We start from the raw sequence: 24,985 nt of genomic DNA on the forward strand, positions 1-24,985 counted from the left end.
ACACTGCTTCACACAATTATAGTTCAGCAAAGTGGGATGCTTTCAATGGTGGAAATGAGTCATAATCTAAGAAAACGCTAAAAGTTTTAAAACAACGGCTCATCTGTGTGGTCTAAGCCATCAGCTAAAAGACAGACTGGACCTAAGATGAAGCGCTGCAGACAAAAAAAACCAGTGTGAAGAGTAAACAACTTCTTTGCAGTGATGGACCATGAACTTCAGCTTGAAAATAAGTTTCAAGACCCACTCTGATGGTGTTTTTGGTGTTTTATTCTAATTGTTGTAAAGCAGGTGAAAAAAGGGCTGTTTATTTGTGTCGCAGAAAAAAATGCATGGATGGAACCACTTTCAGATGAATAGATATGTTTTCCCCGTCTTAGCTGACGTCTGGCTCAAAACTGTACTGATGGATAGCTCCAACATTGCTTATCTTTTTTTAATGCACGTCTAATGTTAGGGTCAGGGGGGCTGTAAGCTAGTGGGAGAGCAGTTAAACAAAGAGCTCTCACCAACAGGGGGGAAAAGGGTGCGGTTGTTCCGTGCCAACTGCCCACAACTCAGAGATGAATTTCTAATGAACTACTGCCGCTCTATGTCCTAGAAATAAACACAGGCTTTGGGGTTTTGGCTAGAATACACATGATCGTAATTAAAAGAGCACTGGGATCGCTTTTAAAATAGATCATAAGATGATTGGAGTGAAAGCAGAAGGATTAAAGCTTGTAGTTAAAACAGTTTAGACCAATGAATAAACAGTAAAAATCCAACTAGAAAAACAAAATAATTTATGGGTAAACAAGTCAGCTACATGTACACCCATATAGGTTTACTATTAAAAAAATAATGGTTTCAAATTTGTTGATGCCACCATTTTTACTGATCTCACTGAGCGGTAACTCCTGCTGACATTTGTGGTTCCCTGAATCTGAAACCTGATGCTGCCTGCCTTGATAGCTCCTGAAGGATGACATTTTTGGCTGTTGCTCTGAAAAAGGTTGACAACTACTGGATGGACTAGAATTTGCTGCTCCAGACTTCCTCGTGTTGGACTGACACCACTGTGACTATGCCATGTGCCACACTTCCACTTCCTTTTCCTCTCGTTGTAGATTGCTGAGAAACGTGGACGTCCACCTCGGGATGACAGGCGGAAACTGTGCCAGTGTTAAGCAAAAAATTCAGATTAATAAACAGTATTTCTAGTCATCTAAAACACTTTTTGTGTCATGTCATAGATTGAATCATCTGATCCTTTCAACAAGAATCGTGAATAGGCCTCTTTCCGTTCTGAATCACCTGAATAGTGTTGTGTTTCTGTGGTTTCAAAGTGCAAAGCGGCTATTTATAGAGCCACCCATGTGCATTAACATGTTGATCTCTCATTCTTTTACTGTTTCAAAGGTGAAAATGAAAACTCGCATCATGGTGTGACTGAACATGCTCTGTGTGCTCCTTTGTCCTTACATGCACTGAGAATTAATGCTAAAAGCTGCAGCTCAGTGCAGTGTTGTGGTCGCTCCATCTGTCACACAAGTATCTCTAATCCACTTTTACTGTATGTTTGTTGTTCTGGTGCATGTGTAGTACTGCAAATTCAATAGGAAAGATTAGTTTCCAATGATTTCAAAGCAAATCTCTTTGGAAAATTGCATGCAGTTGATGTGCAAATAGAAAAGGACCGCTGTTTTGTTTGTTCTGCTGCATTCTTGCTGGTGACATAACATTGGCTCCCCCCGTTTCAATGCATTCATCAAAGGCATCTGAAGAGTTCACAGCAGGTCTGTGTTTATTTTTTTTTACCTGTGGCATAGTCATCTACAGATGAGTTTTCAGAAATTCCCGATGTCATTGGAGCACCACAACAAACCGGTTGGTGTTTACACCTAAAGCAAAAGTATTTAACCCTTAGAGACATAATTAGAGCACTTAAAAACCTTCCAGAAAAGATTATGTTTGTTCAAATCCATGTATCTTTTTGGCAATTTCTATGGAAAAGAGTTGCATTGGTCATTGTATCCTTTTTTGGAGCATGAAACATTTCCATTAAACGTGAAACGGTTAAACAAGATGGATTTTTCTTTAAATTTAATGTCACTTTGTTGCATCACTGCACCATAGGCACATGAAATAATTGCCCACAGATTCAAAGCACTGAGTTTTGGCTTGATAATCAATGTTTCTTGTGGAGATCTGACACTTTTCTCTTTTTTTTTCTTCTAACACAGTCTGCATCTTTTTAAGTGGCTTAATCATAGCTTTGATCATCCCAAACCTTCACATGCTTTCACTGAATTTGTTTCTCATTTGTTTCATAGTTGACTTCATCTTGTGACTAGAACGATTATTCTAAATCAGGACGATTTTCTGGATAAAGTCATATGACGTGTGTTTAAACCTATGTGTGCAAATTATGGGTGAAAAAGAAAATCGACAAGGAATTTTCAGAGTAGTTGTGGTTCGAATAATTCTGTCAGCTGACAGAAAGAGTCATGAAACCATCAGAAAACATGATGGGTATGCTTCTAATCAGCTTTCCTTATTATTACAAATGATTCTATTGGTTAACATCAAAAAACTTCAAATTGTCATTTTTGGATAGAATTAATAGACTCAAAAAACATTTATTACCTATCAGGCAAAGAAAATAAAGCATTTTAAAAGCCATGACATTTGTATTTTTATACTGTTGTATTGGTTTTATTATTGTCTTTTTTCCCCTTATAATTCTTAGTGCAACTTAACACTATTGCCATATTTAATTTGCTGTACTCCTTGTATGATGACATAAAGGCATTCTATTCTATTCTCCATAATTTAATTCAGAGCCACTCAAATGAAAATCGTGTTTTTGGTGTTTTTAACATGTTATTGTAGCATTTTTCTTATGCTGGATGGCATATTTAAAGAAAATTAAGATTCAAATTGTGTTTCTGATTATTTATTTATTCAGATTGTTGTGAATCAGGAGCAGACAAAAAAAAGCTCTTTGAAAACACTATTAGGTGAGACATAAAATCTAAAATCAGCAAGCAGGTCACAAGCCCCCCTGCGCTGCTCCATTCCGATGCCTCCACTTGCAGACAAATAGATCCATGCATGTCTTTGTTTTCCTCGTCTGAGCTTGAAGCTGGATCAAAACCTTGATGCTGGATAGTACCAATATTTCTCGCCATTTGTGTTGCACCGGTAATGTTAGGTTGGGGTTGTGAGGGGCTGTAAGCGAGCAGGGTTAATGGGAAATGAAAGAAGGCTTACTCTGCGTCAACCGTCCCGCCTGTTGCTCTGCAGAAACTACATCCTAGAAAGCAACACAGTTTATTTATTTTACCTAAATATGGCATAATCATAATTAAAAGACCACTGGGAATGCTTTTTAAAAAAGATTAAATTCCACAAGAAACTATGGAAAATCATTGTAGATCCACAGGGAGCCAGGAGTTCTAGTTTTAGAAATATATTTACGCATTTAAAAAAACAACAATTTATTGGAGCAACAGAATGCTTTTATCAAAACATTTTAATTGCAAATATATTGGAAGGAGCCTGAACATGTTGACCTATTTATGCATCTAAGGTTTAGAGATCCGTAGCTTCTCATGAAAAACACACTTCCAGAATGAACAGTTCTAGCATTTAACAGGCTGAGAACTCACTCATCGTGTGTTCAGATTATTATAGAACCTGTCAACGCACAATAGAGTTTAATAAAAAACAAATGTAAAAAACACGAGACCTGTCTTCTCTGTTGCAGAGCCTCCCCTGTGGCCCTACGTGGCCCACCGTTAGGGGGCAGCATTGGTTGCATAAATGCATTGAAATGAAGCGAACCTCTCACACATACATGCAGACAAAGGGGGCACAGACATGGACATGATCAATTATATGTCAAGCATTTCTTCCTCAATGAATGAATGGCCCAGTGACTATAGGCTACCTACCGTCCATTGTGTATTGACACTGGAGACGAAGTTCTCATGCAGTTCATTATCCAGCGAGAGGACAAGCAGAAAGAGATCCAAAGAGCCCATTAATCATCATTCCTTTCAGACAGGACCAAATCAGGAGCAATCAAAAAAATAACAGACACGGTAACTCTATACAGTAAACATTTTATGTTACAAGCAGCTTTGTTTGAAAAGAGGAATTGCCCAGGAGTTTGGTCATTTATGCCAAAAATGTAAATCACAGTTTTATTGGAGGGTTATGATGTGTAATTGGTTTATAATGCCCATGAACAGTCAAGTCCTAGATTTAAAGACGTCAAAGTTTTGCTCCTGTAATCACCTTCATGCCAGGAGACTATCCTATTCCTGTTCCTCTCCATAGTATGACAAATAACTCCAAAGTCCACTTCAATCTGGGTCGATGCCTCGGCCCGAGGTAAGGAGGAATGTGTGAGTGTGTGTGTGAATGGGGGGGGGGGGGGTGAACCCAACAAGACCCCCACCTTCCTACTCCTCCTCATCCCCCCGCCTTCCTCCCCGTCTCTCTCCACCCCTGTCCCCTGAAAAGCTTAAGCTTCCTGCTTCCAAGTTCGGACAGAGCGCGCTGATTGGCCGTTGCGCGCACAGTGGGCTGTTCCCACGCGCCCCTCCTTTCCCGGCTCGGCTCGGGTTACAGTTGAGCTCAAGCTGTTGCACACACACGCACAAACACACACATCGAAGTGAGTGTTTCGGAACCGGTTTTTTTTTAAATATATATTTTCTTTTTTGGAGAACAAAAAAGCGCACCGGCATGGAAATATTGGAGAACTGAATTCGAGCCACCTCGAGGAGTGCCGAGCAGCTCCGATCCTCCTGCAACACTTTTTGAGCCCCACAAACGAGAGGACGCGCACGGCGTTTACGCACAGCATTCCCTGAGCCGGGGCTGGAGGATACCCGGCTGGAGCGCACACGGACCGGGTTGACAACCTGGAGGGATACTTACAATAGAAACGCAAGTCCTGTGAAGAAGAATAGCGCAGGGAGGAGGAGTGAAAGATAACACTGGAATGAAGAGGACCTCGAGATTCCTGGCGTGCTGCGGAGTTGTGACTGATGGATGAATGTGGTCATCTGTAGGCTATAAACGGCGACAGGTACAGAACCCATCAGGGGAGCCTTGACAAAGACGCGGCGCTGAGCGTCACCAGCAGCCGCAGCGCCAGATTTCGTCCCCCAAAAACTCTCCGATTGGCTCAATTTTCCTGATCCGATTGAGTTTTCCCCACAGGGTGAAGGAAAAAGGTCGCGGGGGACTGCTTTTTTGTCTCAGCCAGCCACAGGTCATTCAGGACACTCGGGGCTACTCTCCTCCAGAACCTGCGCACAGATCAGTCAAGCAAGGACACGGGGTCTGGAGGAAATTCTAAAGAAGTCGCTTATTGGGACATGTATCTGATATCGACCTCGCATGCTCCCGACTGATCGCAGCTCACCTTCCCACCGGCCGAACCTCACATAAAGGCTGCCAAGCGCGCTGTCCCACGTCGCTTCTGAGTTCTCGGCTCTTCACATTTATCAGAATGGCGGGACTCGCTTGTTGGAAATATTACCTTTGGATCTTTATTTTAATGTGCAGGTCGGGGCTGCCTTCAGCCAAAACGCTGGAGACCATCATTTGGAGCTCACAGAATCCCAAGTAAGTCTCCTATTTTCATTGAACAAGCAACTCTTTCATGTGTGTGCGTAATGGAGCTGGCAGTGGCGGAAAAAGTTGTGCGTAAAATCTTGTCTCAATGTGGCAACCACGCACAAAATGGGCATAATTTATGTGGTTTTAAATTGTGAGTCCTGCACCCCGGAGATTTGTGTTGATTTATCTGCCAGCAGGGAATTTCCCAACACCAAAGTCTCACAGTAAGTAAAGGCTCATACAACACAGGAGATGCCTTAGTTTAATCCCAATAATGGATGTTTAATTATAGTAATTTTTGGCTATATTACACGCACCTTTTTATTTCCAAACCTGTGGCAAAATCTGCCTTGGAGTTGATCAACTATTTCCGCACAGAATGCAAAAAAGAAAAAGAAAAAAACAAACAAAAAAACAACTAGTGTGTCGAAGCTTTAAACAGTTTCTTTATCTTTGAGGTGTGTCTCCAATAAGCTTTTTATGCGCCACATAAGCAAGGGTCACTTTGCATCGGTGGTTTCCCAATTTAGGATTTTGTCTGGTCACAAAAAGTGCAAATTAATGTTATTAATGTGCAAATTAATGTAAATTAGAAACTTGGAAATAAAAAAAAAGTTAAATACATTCATTTAATAAAAAATAAAAAGATCCTGGATGACAGATTATTTCTTTTTTCAAATGAAAACAATTTCCCCAAAGCAGCTGATGTCTTTCTTCCCCCTCAGAATTAATTATACTACCACAAAGTCAAGCAAAGTGAACCTTGATAATACTTTAGTGCTCTGGAAACAATTACCACCCTCTCAGGCTTACATTTGTGTGACTCTGGAATGCCTTTAAGAAAAAAAAGTAGTGGGAAACAAACTGAGAGCATCAATATAGAAGGAGCTGACCTTCATTTGAGCTTCCAGCACCGAAGGGACTTGGAGAGCAGCTTGGCCAGCTTCTAACTAGAACCAACTCATTCAAGTGAATCCATGATTTATCCCCCAAATGTCAGATGTCATAGGAGCTCCTTGTGCAGTCAGCTAGTATGAGTATTGCTGCCATGTTCATTGGAGTGTGTGTGTGTGTGGCCCTAATCATAAGCCCATAACCCATCAGTTTTTATTTGAGCATGGCTGCAGAGGTTGTGGAACAATACGCATCATCAGACATACACATATTTACCTGCACAAAACCAGCGCCTTTGTTTGACTTGAAAAAGAGCAGAAAAGGAAGGAAGACATTTATTGATTGATGATGTCACCTGGAGAGAATGTCTCAGAAGCCTACCAAGCTGCTTTGGAGTGGATCGCCGGGATCATTCCTCCATCTGTTTCTCCTCTTTTTTCCTGTAAAAATCCCCACGCCGGCTGAATATTTCATAAAGTTCACAGCGGAACAATTTCGCTCTCTGCAAAGTGTTCTCACAAGCTAATTATCTCACCGCTGTGCTCTCTGAAAACAATTGCTGATTATCTCTGTGTGGTGAGCACGACAATATCAAAGGACAAACCTGTTTTTCTTGAGGAGTATCAGTCTGCTGCCAGGCAGTAAAGGTGGAGCAGCAATGCAGAATCATTTACTGTTTGCTGTTATAAGCTCCATCCGTGTCTTCACCCACATTGTGATCAGAGGAAAAGAGGCCCATAGAAATGTACAGAAAGTTAGCCGGCGACTTATCTAGATTTACGATGTCTCACTTCCTGTTCCTGCTTTGGGGAGCAATGCTGCCGCGGCTAATAAATTAATCCGGCCCTCTGTTTGCACAGTGTACCACATGCACACAAAGTCTAACAATACCAGCACCTCCCCGCAGGCCACGAGTTATGAGGCAAAGTATGGGAACGCAGCAGGTTAGGGCCACTGCGCTGTGCATTCGTGTGTCCTTTCTTTCCTAATGTGCAGTTGCATGTGCCGGGTGCTCCATACATTCCTGCTGTTATGGATTTTCCTGTGAAGATGTATTCGCTCCCCATCCTACGTTATCAATAACTGGGGTTTGCTTAATTGATTTCCTCCCAGCATGCTTGAACAGGCGGCATACATCATCACTGTAGGGCTGGCTTGAAAAGAAAAACAACGTGAGGAAACATCCTCGAGTCTCAGTTTGGCTGCAGGGTGCACAAGACCTTTTTGATATTTAAGTCGAGGACGGATGAGGGAATTGGTGATTCCGATGGAGAACTCCGGGCTGTGTCAACATTCCCAGCCTGGAAAAGAACGGCCTAACATTTGATGAGAGCAAATCGGATTAGCTCTCATTTAGCTGAGTGGGATTACCCCAGAAAATGTCACTTTGTTATGACTAATCACATGCCATCGTTTTGGATGAAGCTCAAACAGCGACGTACAGACAAACTACAGTGTAAACACTGACCCTAGTGTCCTCTGGAAATGCAGCCGTGATGCCAATTTAATGATAATCTGACAAGGTAGCTGTGAGTGTTTTCCTGCACGCCCTCTCCCCCTCTTCTGCTAATATTTGCCTCCTGACCTGCAGCTTCCACAGCCTGTTTGCAGCAGATCAGGAGACAAACAAGGTAGCAATGGAAAACATACTCGGACACCTCAGCACAGCAATGTAAGAGCAGCAGGCTGGCCAAGAGTCTGCTGCACTCGATCTGAACTCTCTCAGCTTTGGAAAGAGTTTGCAGACTTTTTTTTTTGGCATCTACCAGAGTTTTAAAGAAAAAGAAAAAACATAATAAAAAGAGGCGTTTCTGTTGATTATAGTCAACTAAATTTCTGTTGCTCTGGCTCTCTACTTATTTTGCCTTCTGTTGACCCGATCGGTCTGGCCGGCATTGTACAGTTTTGGTTTATATCACGCATCAGCGAGTCTGAGATTAAGCTGAACTTGATTGCTGGTCTGATATTTCTCAATGTGTTTACTTTTCCCCCCAAACCAGAAAAATAATATTGTGTCATTTTTTTAATGGTATTTTGACATTATCGTTAGTCATTTTCCCCCCCTGGATCATTTTACTTAACATTTACATTTTCCCCAATAGTCACTTTAGGGCAAATTTTTTGTTTCCTAGAAAAAAAGGCTTCTTTCATTAAGTCTTTTAAGGAGCTGCTGTTAAAGCAAACATTTTAAACGTTTGTTCCCAGGCACTTACAAACTTTTAACTGCTCACAAATTAAGGTGACGACTCTCAAATGTGACAGGGAGCTTTTTAAAAAAACAAACCTGAAACCACCAAAACCTGTCGAACAAGAGCCAGATGAAACTCGGAGACCTGATGAAAAACAGGATTTGATTGAAAGTCCAGTGGACTCTTTGAGTACAGGGCGCTTCTGAAAGAGGTCAGAGGCCTGTCGCGTCCCGCTGTGCGTCCCCCGTTTTCCTAACCTTCTGTCCCGTTGCCTCCCAGTTTCCCCTCTTCCTCCACCCTTCAGGCTGCGACCGTGTGTCCCTGATAGAGATCTCATTACACGAAGAGAGAACTTCAGAGCCTGAGCACCACTCTGGCAGGACCAGGGAGGGCTGACCAATACTGCTGCGAAGCAACTGGCAACCCTCAGTCCTTGTAAAAGCGCCCTGTGTTTCACCAAAAGGACAGCTGCGCTTGCCTCTGTGTATGTGTGCGCGCACAATCAGTGTTGTTTCAGCAGTGTGTAACGACAGATTCTTCATTTGGTTATCTGCACCAGGCACCTGGCCCCAGAAAAGAGGGAAGGGGAGCAATGACTTCAGGGTATTTCAAAGGAAAGAATGCCCCTAGTCTTCAACCGTTTTTCCCCCCAGTTTTTGTGGCGTTACATGTAAAAAAAAAAAAAAAAAAAAGCTTGAGGCAAGTGAAGTTAACAGTTTTTTTCTTCTTCGTGTGGTTAAGTTTGTGCATGTTCAAGTTTTTAACTTTTGCTCGTGACTCACTTGATTTTTCTTCTAAGACGTTATAGCAGACATCAGTGGAATGCAGTGAATCATGAGGAGGCCGGGTGAGAGCTGTGGGTATTAGTTTAGTTAAACCGCTGAATAAAATCCCAACAAAGGTTTGTTAGATACCAAAACAAACACTTGTGCCGTCCAGCTGAAGCTCTACTACGACGACACATTTTGTAACATGTTCATGCTTTAATATACCCCGAACTTATTTCTGGCCTTAGTGAATCGTGGGCTGGTATTGTGTAATTAATCCAAGAGTTATATTTAAGGATGACTCATCACTCTGATACAACAATTTTGTGCAATAGAAAGTAATAGTAAAACCCTGTTTCTCCTAAAGATGGGAACGTTTCCCCTCAAAAAAAGTAATAAAAAGGGGCGATTTAAAAAAAAAAGTTATTCTGATGTTGCTAAGCACTACAGTGTATAATATCAAACAAAAACCTGATTGGTTGTTAGGTGCATGATAAAAACACAACACAAAAGTTTCCTAGACGAAACCAAAACTTCAGCTTGGGAAACTGCAATTATGATAGCTAATGATTGTATCACGTTTAATAGCCTCATAGGTTAATTCGACGAAACACGCATGAAAAAAAATAAAAATAAAAGAAATATACATAATTACCTCTCACAGCCTCAGAGAAAAATATTTACTTTATCTTTAATTTGAATACCATTAGTTTGAAGTGACCCCTTCATGCCTTCATACATAGGCGTGCCAGTTCCTGGGCTCGTTGTGTCTGCAGTGAGTCATGACAAATAGTGCACACGAATCTTATTACGCAACAATTTTGAAAGTAAAAACACATTAATTTAGGTTTTAATTCAGCCGAAACAATCACAAATTATTGGATTTTTTCTCCTCATCCTGTGCAGTAATTAAATGTCATTATGTACTAAAATAAATTACAGATAAATATTAGTTTTTTTTGTTTAAATTATGGCAACTCTGGGGCTTCTGGAAGTGATTCAGAGCTTGGGAGTTTGTGTCGTTAAGCCATTGTTCTTTGTCCCGCCACAGTGGAGCATTAAGGAAGTGTTAGGAGCGTGCCAGTGTGCCCCTGTGAGAGTGCTGAGGGCCGAGTGGCGGATGAGTGTGGAGTGGCTGAACAGTGGCTGCCTCACAAGCAGTTAGCGACCCGGCTTCATTAGACGGGGGTCTGGCTGACAGCAACCAGGAAGTTCCCATCAGCTCCAGAGGCACAGGCGCTGCTGCTGGAAACCTTCCCTGTGGATTTCTTCTCTCCTCCTCACCTCCCATCGCCTGCTCGTTTAGCTGAATTAAGAAAAAAAAAGAAAAAAAAGAAAAGTGGAGTAACAGGAAGTAGAGAACAAAGTTGAATGGGTAAAGTCTGCCTTTTGTTTGCCTTCTTGGGTCTTTTTAAATGAAAGCGGTTGAAAATAAGGGGATTAAACATAGGAGGAAAGAAGAGCTAATGTGGAGCGCTGAAATTCAACCACACATCATTTCAGTTCAGCATGGAGCTCCTAGATTACTTCCATGTGTCAGTGCAAGGGAGACTGAGCTGGAGGAGAGAAGAAAGGAGGACAGGCTGGGAGAAGTTCAGCAACAGAAAAGCTAGTAGACCCGGATTGGTGGAGATCAGTGGCGGTTTTGGACACTGGAACAGATCTATGTGACAGCCATCTCTAAAACCATTACCTCTGCGGCTTCGACTCGGGGAACTCGTAACCTCCTCCTGCGGACTGACCTCATAGACTTAACTCTTTCTCACAGAACCCCTCTGTGCAGACGAGGCAGACCTCATCGGATGCCAGCCCCAAACCAGCGGGCAGGCAACATTTACAGCCAGCTGCACTGGAGCAACTTTAAGACGTCAGGAGTTGTCACTGGTATACAAGCAGCCAGGGATCTGTTTCCCCCAGTTTGTTACACTCCAAAGACTTCTGTGGGGAGGTTTGAATTAGGGTACCAGTGCTTCCAGGGAGGAAATGACAGATTCCTACAAATAATGACAAAAATGTGTGGCACAAAGCAGGAAGGGAATGTTTATTGACAAATAAAACGGGTGAAAGTGTTGAGGTGTGAGTTTAAATGAAAGCGCAACAGTTTACTTTTAGTTAAAAGAAAAAAAACAACTTTAAAACATGAATTTTATGAGTTTACTTTAAATATGGAAAGTTGGTTTTGAAAAATCAACTCTTTGTAGAAACTTCTTTTTCTACATACATACATATTTTTAAGTGTATTTAGCTAAAGTTATATTTTCTTGGACTTCATGCATGTAAACTACAATATTCACATTTTTAGTGATTTTACAATGATTTTTTTGAAAAGTTTGACTGAAAAAAAAAGGAAAAAGCAACAAGTATAATTTGCAATTTTGCAAGTCATTATTTATATATTTTTAATTTAAGCTATGTAATTTAAGCTCTAATATGAAAAAATAACTAAGTTTGTGATGTTTTCACTATAAAAAATGAGGTTCAAGAGTTGCATCAGGTTTTGAAATATTAGTACCGGTAAGTTAAATTAGAAAGTAAGTCATTGAAAAAATAAAGTTGGATTTAGAAATGGTGTATTTCAAACAATCAAACAATTAAATAAATGAAACCGACAAAGCAACAGAAATATACATCTATCTACCTCTTATATATGCTTTCTGACAAATTGAAGCCATTAAATATTAAGTTTGTCAAAATGAGATGAATTAACTGCACCCCTGTTTTGCTTTACCTAACTTTTTTTTTTAATTTAACATAAATTATTAATATCCGGTTCTTAACTTCTGATCAGTTAGTTATTCTTTACCAACACAAATTCATATCATAAAAATAAATTAATAGTATTAATATAATCTGTTGCTTCTCTTCTAAAATGAAATAAAATAAAAAATTGAATACATTTTCCTAATTCGTTTGGGACTATTTTCATTAGATTCGGCTCATTGAGCCAATAGAGAGTTTAATTTTACAACAAACAAAGTTTGACCAAAGTGGATGAAGCCTAATATGTCTGAGCCAGGTCCGGCCATGTCATTAACGATCATCATACTGCCTTTTGTTCAGCGCTATGAGTACACTAATGGAGTGACAGGGTAATTGAATCGAGTGGAAGGATAATAGAATGATAGAATGATAAAGTAAAAGAATGGTGTGGTTGTAGTCAGCTTTTCCCAGGGGATGCCCTCCGTAAGTGTGTCAGCGTGGCAGATGGGCGGTCTGTAACAACCCCCTCCCCCATGTTAATTATAAAGCATCATAATCCATCTATGGCATACAGAGGCAGGACATGGAGAATATTAAGGGGAGCGTGGAAATGGCACAGTGTTTAATCCTCGGGACTTTGTTACTGTTAGTTTCCTGAGGCTCTGAACAAAAAAAAAAAACTACTCATTTCACTGTTAATCTAGTTCAAGTATTCCCTTTCTTATTCTGTCTGTCTGTCTCTGCAAATCTTCAAAAGTTAATGTGAAGTTTTATCTGTTTTTTTTTTCTTTTTTGTTATTTTCCACTCGAGTCATTCGTTTCCCACCATGCCCACAGGCAAGACAGACAGCCCGCGAAGCATTTGTGTGTGTTTTTGCGTGCCTCTGTTAACCCATTCTGCCAAGTTTCGGCTGAGCCTTTTCTAAGCAAACTCCCAGCAGGATCTCTGTCTCTCTTGTGCTGGTGAGAGAAGCTAGAAGAAAAGGCCTGTGGGACTCCCGCTGCTCCCAGGCTCGGCCTCGGCTCCTCCGCCCGCAAAGGCCGGGCCTGGGATTTGGTGCTCGCAAGGGCTCTGTGTGGTAGCTGTGACTGACGCTTCAATCGCCTCTCCCCGGGACGCCCCATGCAACCCTACATTCCCTGTCACACCTCGGAAACGGGGGGGGGGGAAAGACAATTACACACATATTCAGCAGCCTCACACTCCCAGTCTGTCAACAGTCCTGCAGCTCTGATGCATACCCGTTTACCAAAGCTTTAAAAACATTAGTAAAGTTTCCTGTGTTTTGAACAACTTGCAAATTAGTTTAGCTGTCTGAAAAGCCTGTCTGGAATTCCAACATGGAGTTAAAGTCGCTGGTGTTTATTTAATTCTTTCCAAGTTGTCCTTTCCCAAAGTAAACAGTGCACTCAGCTATTTCCTCTCAATTTCCCTTGATATTTGAAAAATTGAGGTAATGGATAAAGATTTGAGCCTCAAAGTGCAGTTAATGCCATCACGTATGGATTGTCAGTAAATTGAGTTTGTCCCCGGACTGTTGGAGCAGGGGGCTCGTACGCCAACAGAATTTAGGTCTCTTAATTGAATTATTTTGATTGCTGACTTGATTGATGGAGTCATTCGTGGAGCGTTTTCCGTGCGTTTTTGTCCGACTAATTCCTCTTCCAACAGAGCCAGCCGTAACAGACAGATACAATAGGAACCTGCAATCAATCACATCTGCTACCCGGAGCATTTTGTATGGGGAGAAATGTGCCTGCCATCAGGTCCGAGTTCCACAATCCATAGAGACAACGAAAAACCAACATGACATCAGATAGTAAAAATGCTCTGAAGTCTAATCTTCCCATAATGCCATGCTAAAACCCACAGAGACCTATGGTAGAGAGGACTGCATTTTTTTTCTTCTTTTTTTAACGCTTCAGTGCTGCTCCTCCCCCCGCGGCCTTTGGCATCTGTGCATGTGTGTTTGTGCGTGTGTCCTCACATGTTTGGATGAGAAGAAGAATTCAGGAGTGAATGGAGATGTCACTGTCAGACTTTGGCCTCCACATGAGTCTGCTCCAGAAGGGCCGTATTGGCAGCTCATGTGTGCACGCTGAGTGAGACAGCCTGTCGGGGGTCCGCCGGCTCCCCCCGCCTCACCTCCCTGCAGCCGTGCTTGGAGCTCGGCAGGACACAGGTCTATATTTCATCCTTTTCATACGATGGAGGCCGTTTCATCTGCCACACACATGTTTCCCATTAGATGTGTGTTTATTCTCCCACATGAAGTGCTCAGCCGTGGAAGCCTCTCATCTCCCCGATATTGGAAATAGCGGTGAAGGTCTGCTAAAGCAAACACAATATTCGAAAACCTCTCAGCTCTCTTTATGAACTATGCAGAGAATGAGTAAGAAAGCGCTGCATTGACTTGTTTTAATGAGTTACTGAGATGGTTTTGCCTCTCATAAGGCTCAGCAGTGTGATATTTCACACTGTGATTTTAACCCACTAATCTTAATATCTTAATATGGTGCTCTTTCCACATTCTGCTGTCTCAACTTTAATTTTCCCCGCTGCACTGAAAACTTTTACTACTTTTTGCTGTTCTCCTCATCTGTCTCTCAAGCCCCCCCCCCCCCCCCCCACTGTGAAACATGACAGGCCCGAACCTCCACCACATCACTCCTCTTTTCTTCTCCGCTGTCTGCAAGATGAAAGCCTTTCTTTGCAGACAAACCTTTGTGAATCATTTCTGCACACCGAGCCCGAGCTTGCGTCGCTGCTTTTAGTAGGTCTGTTTGCTGCATTTTCTGATTTATTTATACACTGATGATTGTTGCACCTCACGCCTGTCAAGAAATTCATTCCGAGCTTTGCATGTGCCTTATGCGGGCTCCAAATCTGATTTGAAATATGCATAGGTGCATGAATTTATTTATTGTGGAGAAGTCCCCTGTACATCCTGGAGAGTCTCATTTCCCGAGGTGGTCTTACTCTGGAATGGGGTGGCGTGATTTTTGAAAGTGCCCAACATGCCACCTCCAAATAGAGCGACTGGTGCACCTCTCTCTCCGTGGAATGATGGAGGCAGGGGAAATGATTTGGCTCCTAGTGGAGGACTGGGCCAGTCGCTTCAAAGCAGCGTGCTTAGTGAAGCTTTAACCAGCCATCTTCCTGCATTAGATGTGCGTCCTGTGATGAGCCTTTGAAGGGTTCCAGCAGTTCCGGCCTGAAAATTGCACGCACGTTGCATGGATGCTGGGATTCACAGCGCCGAATAAGACTTCGGCGGTTCCATCAGGATCAGTTAAAAGCAGGAGAAACGTGTTTGGCTGAAAGCAGCAATGTGACAAGGCAACAGCTGCTGTGTCACTTTAGGGTGTACACAGTATAAGTTATTAGGAATGTGTGTTGTGCAACAGCTCAGGAGTCAGCTGTGGTTGGCTTGTGCAGATTATGAGTGGAGTGTGCATTACAGATGGCAGTAATAATGATCAGATAGCCCCTGTAATGGAGATGGCCCAGTTTGTAATGGCTTCCTAAAACAACACATGGAGCATCTTTTACGAGGCCACAATCCCCCCCTGTTATCACAGAGCAAACCGTGCGAATGAGAATCCCGTCAAACGAGCTATTTATTAGCATCACACACACTTCATTTCAATACAGGCAGCCTGCGTCTATGCCTGAGCTCCACTTGTTAAAAACAAGTGTTATCAGAGGAGACGCAGACTCCCGCTACACCAGTTAGGCCGTCCTCCCCTTCTACATTCACTGTTAATGAACCTAATGATGTGTGTCTCCGTGATTGCATCAGTCAATATGCTGTTCAATATGGGTTTTAGAAACCCACTGACAGCTTAAGCATGTCCGCCTGGATAAGATCTCCCTTCTAAGGGAGGATAGAAAGAGCAACTAATTTGTCTTGGATTTGATGGGACATGTGTAGCTGTCTCTGACAATCATGAGAAGAGATTGTAAGCAGAGAATAGACTTGTCACTCACATTTTTCTGATAAGACTTCTTTTAAATACACAGGAGGCAGCTTTGTATTAAAAACACTTACTTATATTATGGAGCCCCGCTGTTTGATGTAGTCTGTTGTCTGTCATTTTTTTCCCCTTTTTTATTATTTCATTACAGATTTAGGGGCTGACTTGCAGTCTTAATTCAAATCATATGGGACACTGCTCAGTATAACACAAAGTAGAGGCATTTAACTTTGTACTTTGACAGAGGAAATGAAATAACCTGATGCGCCTGTTCATCTCTGCACTTTGTTCATTTGCCTCCTGTCACATTTCTTCTTAGCGCTGCTCTGGGTGCTTAAACCCCACATACTTTTCTCTGCTAAAGTTTCTTTCTTCAGCTAAAAAAAATAGACGCAGATCTCCGTGACACAGATAAAAAGCACTTTCTTTTATAAACCACACAGCCTTTGATTGATCTGTCCCACGGTCTTGATCCTTGGGCTTGCCTGATTAAACCTATCCATCAGTTTCTCTTATCAGCGTCCTAACAGATCGACTGCAGGACACCAAACTAAAACCCCCTGTATTGTTGCTACACAGAAAAGTCAAAGGCTAAGGACGTGGAGGGGAGAGGTTTACCAGAACTCCTCTCTTCAAGGCCCTGAGAACAAAGCACAGAAATCCCCACTTTGTTATTCTAAAGACATATCCTCTGTACAGAAATAAAGCTTTATAGATAAGCGTCCTGCATACTATTGGTCCACACACACCAGCATTTTTTCTGTTGTGGATGTTGGTATGATCTTTAAATGAGGTCAAGCAGTGGCACTGCAGATTATGACAAGTGTTTCCTTTCGGGAGAGAAATTATCAAGCAATGCTTTCTGTTCGCAGAATGTCAACTCCCCACCAGCAACGTGACCCTTTCTCCCCCCGGTTGCAACTTGTGCAGACATCGGCTAGATAATGACATCTCTTTTGCTGACAGGCTGTCATTCACATGCTAACGCAAGAGCATCGACGCACACACCCACGCTGAAAAGCACGTGTGTTAGCGTGAAAGTAGGGGCAGAGGAACACGCTCTCCGTTATGAATCATCTCTGCGATTTGCAAGTCAAATAGCCAGTTTCATAAGATGGGCCTGTTATTTTCTCAAATAAATTTAAGATGCTCGTCTCCTGGGTGACTAGTTAAAGCAAATCCATCAAGGCTACTAAAAACATGCTTGATTGCATGTCACTTTGCTATCATTTATCAACAAACATCTATTACCACTGAGGTTGTCAAATGGGTGCGCGAAAAGTCTACAAATGGGCTTTTAAGAGTCAAAAACGTTGACTTTAAGGCGTTTTAGCTTATCTCACAGTCCTTAAACACATTAGCGTATGACTCAAGGGAGAAGAATCCTTCTGTATCATAACATTTATGGTGGTTAGGGATCGTATCGATGTCCATGTCAAATGAGCACCACCACGCAACATAATGCAACATGATATCTGATAGAGCCAACGTTTACTGCTTCCTATCTTATCAAGATGCGTTCATGCAGAGTTTACACAGTGATGTTGAAAAAATATGGTTTATTGGAGTCCTGTTGCAACATGCTCCACAGAAGCAGGTGTAGACCTGCAAGCCCGCCTACTTGCAGCTCGTAATGTCTAAAGGATGTGGGGGTGAGTTTCCCCAAATGCAAGGCGGATGAAGTTGCCTGCGCGGTCCATTCATTAACCTGCTATCCAGCTAATCTCCAGGATAATTCATTTAGCTCTCCAAGAGCCCCTGTGTTTTAATATCCTCTCTGTGCTGTCGCTCATGGGATGTAGTAGGATCGTAGCCATGGCGATGACTGTGTCATTATTTTGCAGCCAGATGAGTGATATCCCAGAGGGCTCTGACTGAGTTGTCCAGGCCAGTTGAGAGGACTGATTAGAATTGCAAATGGCCGCCAAGTGTTGTGTTTATTGTGTGTCTCAATATTGGAGACAATCAGGCGAATCAAAGCCCTCAGCTGGAGGGATGGGGCTGAGGCATTGTGGGCCTCTCTGGTTGGCACCGCATTCTCTCCGTGCTCGCTGCCTCCCCTACTTCCCCTGCTCTCGTGTTTTCTTCTTCCTGCCTCGCTCCGCGTCCACTCGGCCGTGTGTAGATGTCCTGAAGTAGGCGAAAGCAGCTGGAGAAGCAGGGAGACACTAAATCTAGTGCACTCAATCATATGTAGTGTGGCAGACCTCTCACACAGCTGAGAAACATTAAACACGCTTTATGATAATGAAGGTGCTGGCATAAATATCCGAGGTTGACGGTTTAAATGTTGGATGTCTTGTATGTTTGGTCATGATGCACATTTGTTATTGATTTCCCAGCTTGTTGATTTGTTGCGAAACCAAGTTTTTCAACTTGAGAAGTAGTCCCTCTCAGTTCATATATGAGAGTTTAAGAATAATTGTGCAATTGTGCTGTCAGGTGCTGTAAATGGAGCCTGTGCTGGCTGTGTGCCAAGCTTCTGACGACTGACTGACAAGATTGGAGTGTAAAGTGCCCTAAACACACATTTCCCCCTAAAATCACTTCTGAATTGTTCATCCTCCACGATTGGCCATTACCCCAATATTGACTCAATGTTTGCACAAGACTCTGCAAAATCCATCTGAAAGCCATCCAGTGCTGTTCTGAGAGACAGGAAGCCAGCATTTTAGCCCTGCATGTAATTCACTCTGTCACTTGTACACAGGGAGGCCTATCTTCTCTTGTTTCGCTACTGTTGGCTTTAAAATAACGCGTGTGTGTGTATAACGTGCATGCACATCCTGCTGGTGTGTGTGTGTTTGTGTGTTTGAGCACCCAGGCGTGGATATGTCCCTGTTCGAACACCGGATAATTCCTCAGGTCGTACATACTCCTCATATTGCAGCGCATGACCAGTCACAACAGGCATTTGTGAGGCCCAGGTATGGGCATGCTCAGTGAGCAGGTATGGCTACAGAGGAGTGACTGTTTAAACTTTATTTTACGAATATGTAACATATTTGCACATATTTCTTTTCCAACTTTTATCGCTGCAAGCAAAATGGAAAAACGAAAATTATAAGGAAAGTGTCCACATCCCTCAGACCAATGGTGCGTTTTTTTACTGTGATTGCTTAAGTTGCACTCCGATCACCTTTTGATCTTCTGTAAAAGCGTTCCCTGTGGTCTTTTATTTATGACTTTGCCATTTTCCAAAAAAGAAAAAAAACGGGGTCATTTTCTAGGACAAAGCTTCTGCAGAGTGGCAGGAGTTCATTAGGAATTTGCCTCTTAGTTGTGAGTGGTTCTGTTGCCACAGAGCAACCCCGCCCCCTTTCCCCTTCCCCATTACTTATAGCTCTACGTTTTCCGCTAGTTTGCAGCCCCTCACAACCCAAATCTAGACGCTCTAGATCAGGGGTGTCCAAACCTTTTGCAAAGAGGGCCAGATTTGATGATGGAAATGTGTGAGCGCCAACAATTAAGCCTGAGATTCTTTGAATTACTTTAATAGCAATACAATTAAATTAACATATTAATTAACATTTTATTGCAATGACATACTTTTCATTTCTTCTCATAGAACAAACACATCTAAATATATTTTGACCAAAATCAGTCAATTTTTTGCACAGTTTATTCCCAGTTAGCTTGTTGTAGATAGCCTGTCTCATCTGGCAGTGTCTCTAAACGGTGAAAGTGAAAATGTAATTTAGCCAGCCACAATCAAGAAATCGTACACACTTTTTTAGAAAGTGCTGGGGAAAGCATATTATTGATTTTATAAAAGAAAATTGCGGGCCATGTGAAATTACCCCCCCTGCCCACACACACACACACACACACACATGGCCCAGAGTTTGGACATGCCTGCTCTAGATCTAGTCGATCTAGTCGAGTGGATGCATCAGAATAGAGCGGTGCAGGGAACTTGTGCACCACCCTGCATATTTTTACATCACAAGTAGTATACGCTCTTTTACAAACATCTTTTTTTTATCTGCATCTTATTCACAAGAAATTTTTCTTCTTAATATATGCCTTCAAAAAAAATGCCACAAATTATGTTAAAAACACCAAAAGTGCCCTGTGACAGACTGGTGACCTGTCCAGGGTGTCCCCTGCCTACGCCCGTAAGTGGCCAGGATAGGCTCCGGCAGCCCCGTGACCCCGTAAGGGACTAAACGGAAGAAGATGAATGAATGAATGAATGAACTCCCAAAAGCATAATTTTTATCTGAGTGGGTTCGTAAGTGATGTGAAGGCCAGTCATTATAATGATACTAATTTTCCTGACATGATATGATTAATATTTTCCTGCCTTGAAATGCAGCATTCTGATTATGTGAGAGGCAGACACTTTTGGTCTCATTTTACAGCACAGTGTGCCATGCAGTTGGACAAGCACTTGTTGGGAGATGCAAGGCTCTGAGTGTCTGTAAGAAGAAGAAAGAGAATGTGATAGAAGCAGTCTGCGTCAGACAGTCAACATTGTTGCCTGTTTAAAAGAAAGAAAGGGTTCATGGAGTGACATGTCATCAGCTCTTTGACTTTCCCAGTTTCCCTCAGGAAGTCGTTTCTTCAACATTACAGATGAAAAAATATAAGCAGGAATGCCACAAAAATAAATAAAAAGAATAAAAAAATACATTTGTGAATGAAATATTGCTGTTTTTTGAGATTGAGCACTGTGGAATTGTGTGAGTGACTGCGCTGTGCTTGTAGCAGACACATATCACCTACCGGACTCCCCTACCCATCCATCTCTCTGTGTTCCTCACAATAGCAGGAATACATTAAAAAAGAGCGAGTCAGGCGGGAAGGGACACAAGATAAATATTGTGTATTTTCCCTCCCTTCCCCATGCAATTGTCTTTCGTAGTGACAGATGGACAATGAAAGTATTTTGAACTTTGCAGCGCGCTAGCTTTTACGTTTGGGGTTCAGAGCTGTGCTGTCAAAGCCAGACGTGCTCCGGCAGAGATTGATTGATTTGCTTTTTGTGCACCAAGTCTTCCCTTTGTTCTTCCAAGAAGGCTTTGGTGTCTTTCCAGATTGTCTGACTGTGCCATATTAACACCTGTTAACAACATACAGGCTTATAAAATATAGACTCGGCTCCATTTGGGTTGTAAAGTTTTGCAGTAAAATTTGAACTAGAAGCAGTTAATTTTCTACATTCTGAGAGAGAATATGATATGCACTCTGGAAGGCTAAAATATTGTATTTAGTTTGGCATAGGATGCACATTTTTAACTGATTTCATTTTATAATAGTTTTATTAGGGAACGGTAAACAAGTCTGTTAGCTAGATTAAGATGGAAATAAGAGAAATTGCTCTTATTTGGCTTTGGGGGAAAAAATGCACAAATGCACTTAGCAGATCCTATAACTTCACACTGAATAAGGAACGTAGCTAAATGGTACGAAAATAAATCTACAAGCTAAACAGATAAACTCGGTTTGGAGAAAGAACAAAGTCTGCCCTGATTTAATTCCAAATGCTCATTTAAGCCAAGCTAAGTGAAGTTGAGTATGCCAAGTAAACAGTTGCTTGGTTTGGTCTCATTTTGAATTCACAGAAAGACAAAAATTGATTTATTTTCCTAAAAAAAACAGCAACTAATGAAAATGTTCCAAATGTCAGACAAATTCCCTTTTAGAAAATCCTCATTAGCAATGGGTGTCAGGTTTGTTTTGAAGATCCTCTTCTTTTTTCCAGTCCGGGGCTGATTTGATTCCCAGATGTGTTGGTGTTAAATAAAACTGCTGAGCCAGGCGGTGACACCTCCTCCACTGGCAAGCTCGACATCTGACTCCCTTCAAGCATGCAGTTAAAGATTTAGCCGACTTAAGCTCCAAAGTGTATCCTGTCTCTCATCTTCAGCGGCTCACGTTGCCTTATTGTTCAAACTAAAGTTAACTGTGTCGGGCAATGCTGGGATGGGAGGGGCCACTGCTGTAAAAGGGCGTGTGACTAATTTTATGTAATTACGACAGAATTGCCATAAATAAAATGTATGAGGGATTGTTTGTGAGCTTTTCAGTGTTTGTAAACCAGTTTGAATAAACACCAAAATTAAAGGAGGTTATTTTTTAAAGGCTTTCAAAGGGATGGAGACGCAGGGTAGAAAATGGCCTCTGGTCACTACTTGGACAAGCTGTGTGGGTTTGAAAAAAACATTATTTTTTAGTTTCCTTTAATTTTGCTCCGTCTTTCACCCTGCCAAGTAGAAAACAATGCTGCGTGTATATGATGGCGCAATATTTCATTGGGGGGGGGTTCCTGAGTCTTTGCTCCTGCACCGTGGTCCATCCCGTCCTGACTGTTCTCGGTCTTGAGGGATTCTTTTCTGTAGGGCCCTCCTCATCACAGCTTTGGCTGTGACTGGGGGTGCTTGGCGCTGCAACACTCGCCCTCTCTGGCCTGTATGCACACATGTACTGCAAACACACTCACACATACAGTGGGTCCGGGCCAGGCGGGTTTGGCTGTGACTGGACGAGGCCTGTGGAGAGATCTTTACGAAGCATGCAGGGCCCATCTGTGGCTGCGCCTCGGTGATGGAAGGCAGCTGGCTGGGTGTGTTTGTGAGTGTGTGAGCGTGATATGCTGTGGTCAGAGGAGGAACCAGAGGTGGAGGAGGGTAGAGTGGGTTTGAGTCACAGACAAATATCAGAACTCATGTTAAATTTGTCGCAATTTTGAATCGTCTCCTTTATTCTCCTTTCCTCACCTCTCTTCTCCTTCGCGGAGTCGTCCAGCTGGAAGAGCTCAGGCTTCTGGATGAATAAGTGGAGACCCAAAGAGCCACAGTCTGGGCTTTCTCCTGCTGTCAGTGATATGGTGGATGACGTTCAATCACAACCACATACACTCTTTGCTCGCTCAAACTCCACTGCTCTTTAAGAGGGATGGGCACGGCACTGACAGAAACCACAGAGGCCATAAGAAGAAACAGATTATGCTCTTTCTCCTCCCTAATGACTCCCTTACACTCCTCTCACTCAACAGTCCTCTTCAGCTTGTTCGTCTTGTAGCATCGTCCACTTCTGTCCTCCTCGTGGCAAGGCCATCTGGACGTCATCTCGTTAGCTCATTACACTCACAGATTGTGTGAGGCCAACCCATCATGTGACAGTGATAGAAGGCGAGCGTACTAAGCTTATTTGAGGAACACGAGAGGTGTGTGTCGTGCCTGTGTTATAACTCGCCTGTGTGCAACTGTCTTGAGTCACACTAAATCTGATCTGCTCTGCATGCCAGCCTGTTGACTGAGCTGTCAGAGGCCAGAGTGTGTTAGTCTGTGAGAGCGAGAGGGCGTCTGTGTTCACACGTACAGAAGCAGCTCTTCTCAAAGTTAAATTCAAGAAACTCTGTCTGACTTTTCCTGCCTCTGACATTATCATTTGTTTCTTTAACGGGGACAGGCTGAGGGGGAAGTGCTTAGGTTTCTATTTTACAGCAAGTTGTCGATTCTGTCCTTCCTCGGTTAAAAAACATTGTGTCTTCGGTTTAATTTTTCCAATACCCTGGTTTGTCTTCCAATTCTATATTAAGGGTCAAATCCTTCCTGCTTTGCTAAACAATTCAGGAGCCAGATGGAGCTTGTTTTGCTTAATTTCAGGATGCCTTTGTTTGTCGGTGGGACTGTCTATGTGTGTGTGTGTGGCCTTCTCCAGCACTGAGGCCACTTGTTTACCGTGTTTGACATCTGAGGAAATCGGTGAGTGTATGCTGCGGGGCTTGTGTTTATGCTTGTGTGTTTATAGTTGGGCCTCCTAAATAGCATCTGCCCCCGCGACAGCCTGACAGAAGCCAGCAATGTATGCAAGCTTGGCCACAGGCTACAAATCCAGACCGGTGACTGACCCACCATCTCCGGAGATGGAGACGGTCGGAGTCCACCATGTTACGGCACATTTCTCTGGAGCAGAGTGGAACGTCCCAGCAGTTGGGTGATATGTGCCTTTGCCGGTATGAAACGGTCCGACGGCGTCGGCTGTGAAGATATTAACCACACATCAAGAGCGAAGCCATTTCAGAGTTTCTCGCTTGAATGTTTCCATTGTGAGCCTTTGTGGCTTGGTCTTGATGGATCTGAAAAGCGGTTTTAAGGCTCACACACCCTCTGCTATTGGGCTTTCATTTTAAAATTACTGACTTGATTGAGAACAGCTTACATTCATGCCTTATGATTAGACCTAACAGTGGCTGCTTCAGGCAAGTTAGTCAGTTTTAAATCCCTGCTGCTATTCACCTTACACAAGAGCTGGAGTACAATGGCCATTGCATAGCATGCTTTGTGTTCTTTGCTGACTTCAGTGTAACCCTGCCATGTGGATGAATTAGTGTTGTGCTTTACTAGAAAGCATAAAATCTATCTGCTCAGTTGACCCCTGGCATATTGATTCAAATTACCATAAATATCTACCTTATGGAAAGAGTCATCTCCTGTAATATGGGGAAACAGCTTGTTTTGTGGATAATTTAGCTGAAGTAATGATAGATTTAGGAACATTTTGCCTGGTGTGATAAATACCCTTCAGATATCAGAGTGAATTAAGTACCTGTTGCATTGAGGACCACATGTAGAGTGTGTGGGCGTTAGCTTGTTTTTGCAGGATACGCTCAAATGTTTTTGCATTCTTAAGGTCTTAGGGACAAGTTGAGGGATTGACTGGCCGGTTGCAGTATGAGACATGGAAAAGACCTGGATCTGGGAATGTTCTGCTGGACTAGATGAATGCCATATAAAGAGGAGGGAATACAATTTAAACTGTATTGTCTTGATATGATCCCTCCTCCTCCTCCCTCAGATCCAGTGTCTCAGGTCCATTCATCCAACAATG

At 42.6% G+C, this 24,985-nt stretch overlaps 1 protein-coding gene across 1 annotated transcript in view; it reads left to right on the plus strand.

Moving 5' to 3' along the window:
- Positions 1–4,618: 4,618 nt before the first annotated feature.
- The window catches only part of efnb1 (ephrin B1), a 62,373-nt gene continuing 42,006 nt past the window's right edge, over positions 4,619–24,985 (plus strand). The window contains exon 1 of the mRNA XM_004073539.4: positions 4,619–5,625. Coding sequence (XP_004073587.1) covers positions 5,510–5,625 — 116 coding nt within the window. The 5' untranslated portion in view covers positions 4,619–5,509. The remainder of the gene's footprint in view (positions 5,626–24,985) is intronic.

The sequence above is a fragment of the Oryzias latipes genome, chromosome 10, assembly GCF_002234675.1.
Source record: "Oryzias latipes chromosome 10, ASM223467v1".
Lineage (NCBI taxonomy): Eukaryota > Metazoa > Chordata > Actinopteri > Beloniformes > Adrianichthyidae > Oryzias > Oryzias latipes.